The sequence below is a fragment of the Carassius auratus genome, chromosome 32, assembly GCF_003368295.1.
Source record: "Carassius auratus strain Wakin chromosome 32, ASM336829v1, whole genome shotgun sequence".
Lineage (NCBI taxonomy): Eukaryota > Metazoa > Chordata > Actinopteri > Cypriniformes > Cyprinidae > Carassius > Carassius auratus.
In genome coordinates this window covers 19,264,694-19,279,063 of record NC_039274.1, presented here as the reverse complement: position 1 = coordinate 19,279,063, position 14,370 = coordinate 19,264,694, and the positions used below count along the sequence as shown (strand labels likewise).

At 35.5% G+C, this 14,370-nt stretch overlaps 1 protein-coding gene across 1 annotated transcript in view; it reads right to left on the bottom strand.

Moving 5' to 3' along the window:
• Nucleotides 1-897: 897 nt before the first annotated feature.
• The window catches only part of LOC113052395 (polypeptide N-acetylgalactosaminyltransferase 18-like), a 72,039-nt gene continuing 58,566 nt past the window's right edge, over nucleotides 898-14,370 (bottom strand). The window contains exons 9-10 of the mRNA XM_026216842.1: nucleotides 10,644-10,808; nucleotides 898-1,558 (exon numbers count right to left, since the gene is read on the bottom strand). Coding sequence (XP_026072627.1) covers nucleotides 1,412-1,558; nucleotides 10,644-10,808 — 312 coding nt within the window. The 3' untranslated portion in view covers nucleotides 898-1,411. The remainder of the gene's footprint in view (nucleotides 1,559-10,643; nucleotides 10,809-14,370) is intronic.

Here is a 14,370-nt window from a genome sequence, read left to right as displayed (position 1 = left end):
GCAGGTTTCGTTAGATGCATGTGTTGTGATGATTTGCAGCAGGTTTCGTTTGATGCATGTGTTGTGATGATTTGCGGCACTTGTGTTGTCAAACTGATGAAGATGCTTTTTTTTTAATTTGCATGTGTTTTCCTAAATTGCAGCGCGTTGAGCTATCTCGGCCACCGTACAATCTCCTTTACTCTTGCCTCGTCTGTCCTACCCCCATGTTCCCGCAGGTCTCCGTGAGCGGTCTGTTGCGCTGTTTGTGGTTATTTTGTAATTAAAGTTCATTTTGAATGTCCGCCGGTTCCCGCCAACTTCTTCCCGTGATTATGAAGTTGTATATTGTTACACACATATTAATACCTTATTATGCATGATTTTAGATCCCTTAACCCTACCCAATACCTAAACTTAACAACAAGCTTACTATTATTAAGCAGCAAGTTATGAGTTTCTTTAGGCAAAAGTTAACAATAGTGAGAACTGGTCCCCTAATTAAAGTTTGACCGAATTTGATTGGTCACACAGGTCTGACATCAACTGTAAAAACCGAGAGACATTTGTTTGTTATTGTTATCTATGGGATAGTTATAAATATTGTATTGTAGCAGGGTTTCCACTGCTATCCCGAACAGAAATATAACCCAATTTTGGCTTGTGATCCACCAGTTATGAACCACTACTGTAAAATACGAATATTGTGATCTTGACAGAATGTTTTGGTGAATGCAGCAAGTGCATCCCATGTATCTGAAGAAACAAAGACTAAGCGAGAGCACATGTTTTCAACCAAACCACTGATGCTGTGAGGAATTACCTAATCTGTCATAAAAACTACAGCTCTGTCTATGTTTATAGGAATGGTGGTACAAATTCTTGTGTATAAAAATGTAGATCAGCAGAACTCACAAATCGTCTTAGCATTTGTTCTTTTTACTGCCATTAATTATAAATACTGAGAATATTTACTATACATGTAGATATAAAATTGATAAAGTTGATTGAATCTAGATGTGTTCCAACATATTTGCATGTCCCAAAAATGTACAGAATTATTTCAAAATAATCTCAACCTACAAACCTGAGACACTAGAAAGAAATACAGCAAAAACGTTGCCAAAGCCTTACTACATAGTAGCAATTATGGCTTCATTGTGTGCATTTGAGCTGGTACAACCTTCAAGTCAAGACAAATCCAAGTATACCTTGCACAAAATACATCTCAGTACAGTGTAGAACCTCATAAATACACAATGCAATTTCTGCCAAATGTGGCTTATCGGTATGCACACGTATAGTAGCTAGGAAAAATGTTTAACATTTATCATATAATGTCAAAGTCAGAGACATCCAGGTGCTTGAGCTTGTCATCATTCTTCACTGCAGTCCACCCAGATGCAAATATTCTTCAGTCTTGACGTTAACATCATAAGGTGCTACCAGGCAGCATATTGGTAATAATCCAGTTCTGGCCAGTGCATTTTTGCAGCATAAGCTGATATCCAAACTCATTGTCATTGTTCTCCAAGAGTTCAAGGCATCGCTTTGACTTTGTATTCTGGATGGAGCCTCCCTGAAGAAAAGAGAAAGAAAATAGATATATTTAATTACAGAGTCCCCTGTCTGTGCCCAGGCATGTTTCAGTGTAGTTGGAACTGTCAGGGTTTCATCCATCTCCCCACAAAATTCCCTTTCACTGTGGAGAACCTTTCACACTTAATGTTCAGAAAAATCTTATCTGTCATCACAGCCGGATCTGTGAGAGAAAATGCAGTTATTCATACGTAACATATGCATTTTGGATAGATAATGAAATAAAGAACTTAAAGGAGTAATTCACAAAAACAATAGCTGAAAATGTAAACATCCCCAGGCCATTCAAGATGTAGAGGAGTTTGTTTCTTTATCGGAACAGATTTGGAGAAATTTAGCATTACATCACTTGCTCACCAATGGATCTTCTGCAGTGAATGGGTGCCGTCAGAATGAGAACCAGACAGCTTGTAAAGCATCATAATATTCCATAACTAATCCACACCACTCCAATCCATCAATTAACATCTTGTGATGGAAAAAAATCTGTGAGTTTGTAACAAACAAATATCTTATTATAAAGAATACACTACATGCCTGTGCATAGGCCTACTTCACTGTTTTCACAAATGAATGCTTTTGTAATTTACACTGACACCATAATGGTATCATTTTCTGAAACTTGCACTTTGAAACCGATTTAAAAAAGTTAGCTTTTTCAGGCCCCCATGCCGCTGTAGTGTAAATTAACGCCAAAATACATAGAGTTTTCCAGTTTTAGTGGAAATCAGTGTTGTGTAAATGCCCCCTTACTTGTAAACAGTGTTTGATCTGTCCATAATTCTCTCCTGATCCAGACAAAATGACTTTTTCACTGGAGAAAGCAATATTATGAATATAGGACTCATATTATTGCCAGAAGCAATAGTTAAAATATCTTAATGATGAATTTCTTACAAACACAGTGGAGTCGTGGATTATTTGTGAATTATTGTGAAGTGTTTGGACACTTTGGACACATTCTAACGGCACCTATTCTCTGCAGAGGATCCACTCGTGAGCAAGCAATGCTTGATTTCTCCGAATCTGTTCTGATGAACAAACAAACACCTATATCTTACATGGCCTGAGGGTGAGTAAATGTTTAGCAGATTTTCATTTGTGGATAAACTATTCCTTTAAAGGGTAAATGTATTTACAGATCTTTAGAAATCTTTACAAATCCTTTATATCATAAATATATTTCTATTGACAGGTTTTATAATCATGTATTATATTCTTGAGCCCTTAACCTCAAGCCTACCTTACACAAAAAAACAGACAAATGTATAGTAGCAATGAGCTTAATTACAGATTTTTTAAGTGAAATTAAAACTGTAATTTGCTGAAAACTGTCCCCAGATCTGTCCATCAAGGTCATTATATTGAAAAAGATTCAAATACCACAGTGTCATTTCACAGTTGGTCACAATACATGCCAGAGCCAATGCACTTGATGTCTTTGACCTGAAACCTGTGGAGTAACAACCGATGAGGAACATTTTGAATGTTTAAATGAATGCAACCCATTTGAATAAACGTGATCACACTGAACATATCTGTCTTTATATAAATAAAAAAAAATCAGCCTATAAATTCGGCCAAATCAATATTCTATGAACTAAAATGGATTTCTAAAGTTGTAAATTAGTGATATGCTTTTTAGATGCTGTTGACACTGTAAATTAATTATGTAAATGTAAGTATCCACGTCATCTTACTAAAATGTATGTATGCTACTGCTTTACATACAAATACTGATTATTATATTTATACAATTCAATGCCTATTAATATTATTATTATTGTGGGATGAAATGCCACACAATCATAATCTTCAAATATTTTGAGGCCCATAAAGAGAGTAACATGAGGAGGTGGAAAGTTTGGGTCAAGACATAAACACTTTAAAGACATCAGGCACATCAAATTCAAAGTCACAGCTGGTGCATCTGCGAGGGAACAGCAGCACTGCAGGTTTAGACATGAGAGAGCAAGCTAAGAGCTAGAGGGAAGCATCCGCACTGATCTCAAGCCGGGAAAGATGGGAGTGAAAGACTGAGATAGGGTGGCCGCATTTCTCACTACCAGCAGTCATTTTAGCTTGCTTTTCACAGAAGACAACGTCTGTGGCCTTAAGGACCGGCTTTATTTGGTCTCAGTACCGCAGACTCCCTCTTGCTCTTTGAGAGGGGTTCAAGGAGTCCCACACAGCTGTGTGTCAGGAGGTCTTCAGATCAGTCTCTAACTGTTTCCTTATGAAGGGTGTTATCTGAAGCCTATCATGTGCACTCAGCTGCTTCTAAGTTTACAAGAACAATAAGACATACAGCTACAAGCATTACAGTAGTTTAATAGGTCAATAGTGTCTGTGCTTCTAGAAGATATAGCTGTGAATCAAGGTATTCCTAGTGTTGACTTCCTAGAAGAATGTAAACACTGTGACTCCAGTGTTATTTTAGCATGATTTTTACTAGACTGTCACAGTCAATCTTTTGAATTAGATTTTATTTTGTATCTACTTACCTATTTATTTATTTAAATACATTTCTATATCGTTTTTAAGTTATTTATGAAAATGACAAAAGTTGTTTATTTCAAGTAATTTTTGAGGTTTTTATTTATGTTTTTTTTTTGTATGAACAACAGAAATGCCACTTTCTTGTAGAGCTGGTTGAACAATGTTATCACTTTATATTAGGGCTGTGCAAGTTAACACATTATCGAATTAGCACATTAACGCATTAATTGATTAACGCAGACAATTACTTTATTGCACGTTAATGCAGTTTTTTATTTTTCTGAAAGTCCATTGCTCACTGGCTCTGAATACACCTAGAGATAAACCATGGGTCTCAGCAGGGGTGAGATGGTAATCAGCACTGGCTTGGGAAGGGTGTCATCACGCATCTCAACCAATGAGAGCATTTGTGGTGGGCCTAAGACTGCAGCAGCACAGCGCTTACATGAAACGCTCACAACTTCATAAGTGGGAAACAGAAAGTTTCCAATAGCGCTTGAAGGCAGCAGAGTAGCACTCTCGCTCAACACAATGGAGTGCATCGTTTTGTTAACTCTGTGGTTTATTATTTTGAGTCGTTTGGAACGTGGTAACACACATGGCTCTCTTACAATATATTACTTTACAGATCTATCACTCTTGCCACACAGAAATGTTCACGCAATTATGCTGCATGTATCATACGTTCCACACTCCACTCACTACATGAGTACCGAACCCGAGCCCAACTGAACTGCGCTCGGTGTTCATCTTCAGTTTGAGTACATTAATTACTCCGGGAAATTGGTTTGTTTGAACTCAGAGGGAGTGTCAGCCACATTATAAAAGTTACCAGCTTAAGTCATTTGTGGATTAATGCGTATTGGAGACGCGAACCGTTTAAAACAATTCAGTTCGATTTGGTGAACTGGTTCAAAATGATCCGGTTACATCGAATGATTCGTTCGCGAACTGGATATGACAAACTGCTTTGTTTTGAACTCTCTCACAACAGACACGAAAGAGAAGTGAAAATGCTGAATAAAGTCATAGTTTTTGCTATTTTTGGACTACAATGTATTTTAGATGCTTCAAAAAATTCTAACTGACCCTCTGATGTCATATGGACTACTTTGATGATGTTTTTCTTACCTATCTTCGCTCTCGGACTAAATCTAAAATATCTTAAACTGTGTTCCAAAGATAAAAGGAGGTCTTATGGGTTTGGAACAACATGAGGGTAAGTTATCAATGACATAATTTTGCTATGTGGGTGAACTATCCCTTTAAATACTATACTCAATGTCTTTTTGAAGTACTGATGTGGTTTTCTCTTTCCCAGTCTTTCCTTTCAAGATCAAAATTCTTCTTACTTTCTTACTTACATTTGTCCAATTATATCATTGTTTTAAAATACAATGAACACCTGTAAGTCAAAGATAAAACTAGACAAAAACCCTTGGATGCAATTTTAGTGTAACTCATGATGCTTTCTTCTGACATGACAGTCTTTAAAGTCCTTATACTTTTGGTAAAAATTTAGCAAAACTTGGCAAGAAGCCTTGAACCAAAATAAGTAACGCTGTTCACTGTCATTTTATTGATACTGCTGACAGTTCTTGAGCCGCTAAAAGTTTTGAAAGTCATTGATTTCAAAGAATTATGCTCAACTTTGAGCTTGAATAATTAAATGTACTGAGGAACTGAACGTTTTTCATCATTAAAGGTAATTCTGAGGCTTATTTCAACATCTGAAGGTTACTTCATTGTTTTTAAAAATTAAGCTCACATATTCTTTTTTCTTGACAAAAACAGCTTCAATGATATTTAAAGAAACATTCTTAGCCAAGGTTTTTCTTTGAAGCTAATGAAATCAGAACAAAACAAGGTGAAGTTTGTATTGTTTTTGCTCATTGTTTGTTCTCTGAAAAGAGTATCCTAATTTAACCCTTATTTGTCACACACGTTTAGTTCGTCTGCTTCAGCTACCTAGACCACAAATGTTCCACTCATAATGATGCATAAGAAGTGTGTTAAAGGTAACAGGTTTCCAAAGTCTTTAAAGTGATTCATTCAAGCATGGGGAATCTAACATGGCGGTGTTCATCCAGCTGTAGGCATAGGGCAAATATGAAGGGCAAGTCATAATCAGCCCATAACTTGAATTGTTGTGCATCATTGACTGATGTCGACATGAAGGATCTCTCACATTCTCATCAATTCTCTTTAAAGAATTGGTCAACTGGCTGTTATAAGAATTGCCTTGTTTTCTTAAATAAGGTGTAAGAAGTGAACCAACATGGGAATTTAATATTGATCCAGTCTATTTTAGTGATGATGTGTGCATGTGAGTGTGAGATTGAGGTTAGACTGGAGCATTGCCTTCAGCCATAGCTAATGTGAGATACATACACAAACACAAAAGGCTGTTAGCGAGGCAGCAGAAATATTTCATAATTGGAGAAAGAAGTTACAAATGGCAAGCGATAAGACAAACTAATTAATGAGAGTAACCGGCACATATTTCAGTGAATAACATCATCCTCTTTCCTATAAAGAACAAAAATAACTCCAATAAATACAGCTGAGACTCACATACAGTACAAAATTACTGTTATTAAAAGTAATCTATCAACTCTTTTATTTCTAGTCCCTCACTCCCATATGGTTATTAAATAACTTTTTTTTCCATATATTAAAACTGTAAAACACAATGACTCTTTTTAAGTGTAAACAGCACATCTACACGCACACTGATGGATAACAAACTAAAATGAAAATATTTTTACATATTAAACATACTTTTTTTAATCTAAGTTTTTCTACATCAAATTCATTTAATGATTAAAAATGGAAGAAAAACTCTAAAGTATATGGCAAAATATACTTTGGATGAAATGGACAAAATAAACATGTTACAATGATAAAAAATATAATATAATATAATATAAAATATAATATAATATAATATAATATAATATAATATAATTAAAGTGAAAGTGACATTCAGCCAAGTATGGTGACATTCAGAATCTGTGCTCTGCATTTAACCCATTCAAGTGCACACACACAGAGCAGTGAACACACACACACACTATGAAGACACACCCGGAGCAGTGGGCAGCCATTTATGCTGCAGCGCCCGGGGAGCAGTTGGGGGTTCGGTGTCTTGCTCAAGGGCACCTAAGTCATGTTATTGCTGGCCCAAGATTCAAACCCACAACCCTAGGGTTAGGAGTCAAACTTTCTAACCACTAAATATTTGTAATAGTATTTATATATAGAAATATAGTTACAAAAGGCTCTATATTATGAATATAGGGATGTCTGAAGGGGACCCCTTCAGCTGTGACTACATTCCTTCCGCTGGAAGATGATGGCTGCGTCTGAAACCTCAGGAAGCTCCCTTGCTGCCTCACTGTCTTGTCAGTCAGTGACTAAACAGACAGCATCTGTGTATGAAAATATCTCTTAAGTAAACATCTCTCAGACAGGCTTCCAAGGCTCCATAACATCATGTCTAATGATCTAGAACAAATTCATATGAGCTTAAGCGATAACGGAGCAAATCTTTTTTTTTACACTTGAGTGATTATATGCTTTATTTTCTGGTAAAAAAAATATATATATATATATATTCTGGGATATTAGGATATACCTTGCTTCTTTCTTAGTGTCATTTTAGTATTATTATATCACTATAGTTTTCATAAATATGCTGTATTACCTTAAATTTTATATAGGTTTTATTTTAGGTAAAATATTACTATTTTTATTTTTATTTAATGTTTTGTTTAATTTTAAGTTTTATTTATCTCCACCATGCCATTTTTTTATATTTTATTTCAATAAAAAAAATAATATATATATATATATATATATATATATATATATATATAAAATAATAATAATTTAATGTTTTAGTTTCAGCAATAACATCCCTGCTGCTTACCTTTATTCAGTAAGTGCAAAGGCAGCATTTTTCAGTATATACATAATTAATAAAGATTTGACACAATAAATTGCCACAGTTACTATAAAATTTTTATTTAGTTATGAAATAGCACCTGTCATGTTATAAAATATGAAAGTCCTTTTGTCTCTGGATCTCAGAAGAGCCCCTTAGTTTGTTTGGGAGACTTTGAAAACACAACTTTAAGACTATATTTAATCAGATGATTTCCTTATCCAGCAACCAAAGAGCAAATCAAAACTGTTTACCATTACACTCGTGGCTTATCTTCATTACTTGAACTCACAGGATTTGGGGGAATAATAGAGTTGATGATGCGTTTGAGCTTTACATTTGAAAGGAGCTGAGGAATGTATTACTCCATCTGACCTTTGTAGCTCTAATTAGAGGTCCAGAAGAGAACTAATGACCAAATACTCCTCCACAAAAGACTTCTTAAAAAAGATATTTAATCTTACTTATTTACAAGCTTCTCTCTTGTATTATATAATGTTCTCACTCCCGAGGTACCGCGGTAAAAACAGTACTAGGGCAAAGAGCTCTATATGTCAAAATGTAGATGTGCCTCTTATCGTCTTTAGAGTCACGCAGGTTTGTTTTCATTGAGAAACCTTTGCCTTTATTACACTGTTGCAAAGGGCATCAAAATTAATTTTTCATTTTGATTCAGCAATATTAATTAGTTTGTAGTGATTAATATTTCAATCTCTTGTCTTCTCAAGGAACTCTGCTCTACTGAAGCATTGTGTTTTGTTAACATTTTCTTTTTTAGTTGGATGACTAAAACGTGAACTTCATCAACATCAACTTTCACCATGCTAGTTTCAGTCCAGTGCCGTTCACATTTTCCCGTCCAGCGCCACATAGTTTAATTAGCAAATGCATTTGCGCTCATTTGTGCCCATGGACATCCTGGTCTAAATAAGAGGTGTGTTCAGGTTTATTATTTTAAGGGGCTGAAAATAGACTGCGCCATAGACCAATTTAAACCTGGTCTATGGGGCACAATGTTTTTTCTTTGTTATTTAAAGAGCGTGTTAGTATAGGCGGGTCCACAACGAGCGTAAACGCTGCTTATGAAACACGGGGACACACAGCAGCACACAAACATGCCAAATATAAAAAATGTAAGGATTGCAATGCATAATAATTGTTTGTAGGCTAGTTTAATTAAATTTAATTAAATTTAATTAAAATTTAAATGTATGCATTTAGCATACGCTTTGTAAATAGCAAATCCATCATGTCACGAGCGCAACTGGCTCTTAAAGAGAATGGAAGATGAGACTCTGATTGGTTTATTACACGTTACGCCCAAAAAACACCCATTACTCATTAAGAGAATAGGGACAACCCATTTAGACCATGTGCCCGGGCGCGCCAACCACTTTTTCCGTCGTTAAGTTAGCAAAAGTGGATTTGGACACGCCCTGAGTGCACCTGCGCTGTGCACTTTACACTTTGCGTTTAGATTGTTAAAATAGGGCCCTTAAGTTTCAATCCATGCTCAAAGCACTACCCTGTCCCTGACAAAACATAACACTTCACGTGGACAAGAACTACAAAAACATCAGCTTAAATATATGCAGCCTAATATATCACCCTTACTTTTTCAGATACATATAACTAACAGTCTGGAATTACAAACAAGATATTATAAGAAATTAACATAATATTTTACCCAAAAATTAGAATTTGCTTAAAAATTCGATTCTCAGGCCATTCAATATATTGGTGAGATATCTTCATCTAAACAGATTTTTTAGATGAATTTTTAAATTATGTCTCTCGGTCACCAGTGGATCCTCTGCAGTGAATGGGAGAATGAGAGTTCAAACTGTTGATAAAAACATCACAATAATCCACAAGTAATCCACACCACTTCAGTCCATGAATTAATGTCTAAACAAAATGTAGAAAGCCACATGTTTGTAAGATATAACTACATCTTTGAGATGTTTTAACTTTAAACCATCACTGGGAAATATAAAAGCCCATAATCCATAATAATGCTTCCTCCAGTGAAAAAGTCCATCCTCTGTTGTCCGCTCACATCAAAATCAACCAACATATTAATTTAGAAATATTCTAGACTTTTTTTATCATGTAATGGGTGCTTGATCTGTGGCTATATAAATTTCCTTATTCAGATGAGATGACCGTTTCACTTGGAGACGGCAACATTATGGATGAAAAACTCGTATTTTAGCTGGAAGTAGGAACCTAGTGCTGAATTTGTTCATTATAAACAGCTTTTTGCCTCAGAAGATGTTAATTGTTGGACTGTAGTCATATGAAATACTTATTATGATGATTATTATGATGTTTTTATCTGTTGTTTGGACTCTCATTCTGACGGCACCCATTCACTGCAAAGGATCCATTGGTGAGCAAATGATGTAATGTTAAAAAAATAAAAAAATTGATGAAGAAACAAACTAATATTCATCTTGAATGATCAAAGACTGAGTACATTTTCAGCAAATTTTTCTTTTGAGATGAGTTAGTCACTTTTTGAAGATATAAAAACTGAATGCAGTTTATGGAAGTGTCAGTATTCAACACCTTGGGAATAAGAAAGCTGAACGCAGACGGTGCAGCAGGTCTGTATTACCTGAGTAAAATGCCAGTGGAGCTTCATGCGTTTAGCCACAGCATAGCTGCACTCAATGAGCCGTGGCCGACCGTTCACATCCACCAGGCACTTGTTGTCATCATCGTCAACGGTGGGGCTCAAGATGCCCACGAATAACTGCTGAGTGCTGGTGTAGTATACATTCTGCAATGACAGAGCAGACTTGTTAATAAAACCAGGCTACATAGTAAACGTCTAGCAGCAAACAGTCACTTCACATTCATAAGCTACTGTGGAAGATTACAAGGGCAGGCAATTGAACTGTTCAATAAATGTCTATATATCATGTCATGAGACATATCCATGCAGCAGACCATGAAAATACATAAGCTAAAGCTGAGATTTCACATCAACTCAAGATGGAGGGCACATTTTAGTGATTTCAAACATATTATGAAGAATTCTGTTATACTCTGAAACTAAAGGAACAAAAGGCAGCACACAAAATTACAGTGCACATAAAGAATGACTCATGCGACCCATTTAAGTAAGGGGTAATTTAAATGAATGAATGAATAAATAAATATGAACTATTATAACAAATTATAAAATATTAACTTATTATTTTCCCCAACTATTATTAAAAATACACCATGCTTATGAGTCACATGTCTGAGACATTCTTTATGTACTCTACTATAGGACTTTAATTATTCACGTTCTCTCTTCACCCACAATTTACAAAGCATTTATTTGATATGTTAACATTTTGATGTTTCATATGTGGATGCTTTAAATATAATTATTATTGAATAAAGTTTGGGTATATGCTAATAAACCTATTCCACTATTCCAGGTATTTTTTTTTCCTTTCTTTCTTTCTGTCTTTTTTTTTTTTTTTTGATTTGCCATACTAGTATAATTCTCTTTGTTGATTTGTTGACTAAGCAATTTATTATTCATGGAATACAAGTGAGGGCTAGCATTCTGCATTACACACACTCATATCGAATCTCAGTGCATTAACACTTCAGAAAAGATGGTCACATTTAGCCTCTACCAAACATGCCTATACTTTTGCAGAGAAAAACACCTTTATAAGCATTGTATTGAAGGGGTCATATCATACATATTTATCAGTGTATTTTTTCCGTGTGGTCCACTTATAATGCTAGTCCAGTTCTATGCAGCACGGAAGTCATGATATGGTTTTTTTATGACCGTCTTCCAGCATCAGCCCTTAAAAAAGGCAATTTTTGCAACTAGGCGCACTGGAAATATGTGACTCTTCCTTCATTTTTGCTAAACTGTTTGTTCGTTTGTTTATTTATTTATATAGCACAGTTTAATACAACTCACGTTGCCCAAAGTGCTTTACAGTCACAAGCTAAACAAAAAAATAACAAGAAAATGACAGAGATAGACATATCCACCTCACGTAGACATACATACACATTAACCCATTTAAAAGTGCTCTCCATTTGAATTTAAAAGATGTTGTTTTAACACAGCTTTGAACATGTGTAAAGATTTGACAGATCGAATAGATTGAGGGAGGTCATTCCACAATTTAGGGCCTGCTCGAGAAAAAGCTCTATCACCTCTATGTTTATATTTTGTCCTGGTAGTGCACAGCAGATGTTGATTTTCTGATCTCAGGGATCTAGAGGGGGTGTAGATTGCCACCAATCCGGACAAATACACAGGAGCTAGATTGTGCAAGGCCTTAAAGACAAGTACAAGGATTTTATAAATAATTCTAAGTCGTACTGGCAGCCACTTTACAGAAATTAATAACGGAGTCACAGATTCATATTTCTTAGCAGACTTAATCATTTTTGCAGCAGCATTTTGGATTTTCTGTAGACGCATAAATGCTCGAACATCAACTCCTTAATAAAGGGAATTACAGTAATCCATTCGAGAAAGGACAATGGACGTAATTGCTCTCTCAAAATTTGAACTAGATAGAAATGGTTTAGTCTTGGCTAACAGACGTAAATAAAAAAAAAAAACAAGATCTCACCACAGTGTTAATTTGTCTGTCCAACTTTAAATCACTATCCAGAACAAATCCCAGATTTTTTACATTAGATTTAACAAAACCAGTCAAAGAAGTTGCATTTAAGCACTGCAGCACCTCATTCTTTCTAGGGCCAAACACAATAACATCGGTTTTATTTACATTAAGCTTTAAAAAATTTGCAGCCATCCAATCCTTAACATCGTGTAAGCATGCTAATAAAGTGTCAAGTGAGTTTGAATTCAACTCACTCATAGGCAAATAAATCTGCGTATCATCAGCGTAGCAATGGAATGACACTTTATATTTGCGAAAAATAGCCCCTAAAGGTAGCATATAAAGGGAGAACAAAATTGGAGCAAGAATTGAACCTTGTGGGACTCCCCAAGGAAGATGTAATCTTGAAGAATTACAGCCCCCAATATTAACAGGAAAAAATCTATCTGTGAGATATGATTTAAACCATTTGAGAACGTTACCTTTTAGGCCAACCCAATGTTCTAGGCGGTTGATCAAAATCTCATGGTCCACCATATCAAACGCTGCACTAAGGTCAAGCAGAATTAAAATAACATTACTGCCATTATCCAGTGAAACAAAGATGTCATTTAACACTTTGACCAACACTGTCTCAGTGCTGTGGCAGGACTTAAAGCCAGACTGAAATGGCTCACTAACTGAATTCACAGTGATATGTGCTTGTATCTGCTTAAATACCACTTATTCTAAAACCTTGGCTAAAAAAGGTAAATTTGAGATCGGTCTAAAATTATTTGGATCCTCTATTGCCAAATTAGGCCTCTTTAATAATGGCAACTGTAGCATGCTTAAAAACTGCTGGACAGGTGCCCTGGCTAAGGCATTTATTAGTCAGATTCAACACCGTAGTCCCTACACTAGCAAAGGTGACAAAACATCATTTTTAGATGACGAAGGCTTAAGATGTACAACAATATCCGCCAAAACTGGAAGGGTAATGAGATCGAATTCTCTCCATTCTGTGCTACAAGGCACAGCCAGGTCAAAAGACGAAGTCACCGGTAGTTTCGGTATTGTAGAATATAGATCAACAATTTTATCATAAATTTTTTTTCAAAAAGTCTTCACAATTCAGGATAGAAGGATCTGGATGCCTAGTTTCCCTAGGGTTAATAACTGAATTTTTAATCTTGAATAAAATTTTAGGTTCATTCACATGTTGCGTGATAAAATTTGAGTAATACTTATGTTTAGCGTCTCTAGAGGCCTTCTGAAATGTCTGTAGCGATTCTCTGTATATCTCATAATGGACTTGTAATTTATGTTTTTTCCACCTCCTCTCAGCTTGTCGAGCATGTTGTCTAAGTGCCTGTAGGGGTTCATTAACCCATGGCAAATGTTTAATTTTACCCCTTTTTGCTTTGAGAGGAGCAACATTATCTAAAATATCAGCACAAACAGAATTAAACTGTTCCAAAGACTCATCAACACTTAAATTCATCAAAGACGTTTCAGATAAAATAGAATCACCATAGTCTTTGTACAGAGCAGAGAACTCAGCACCAGTTGAGGAGCTGATTTTCCGAGACCATATTTTTTCTGGCAGTGACTTTCTCATATTCTTATAAAAACATACATTGAACAACACTGTTTTATGGTCCGAAAACACTACCTCATCAATCATAATGTCCTGAATGTGCAGGTTGAAAGATAAAACAAGATCCAATGTGTGGCCCAACTTATGAGTTGGCCCTTTGACCCACT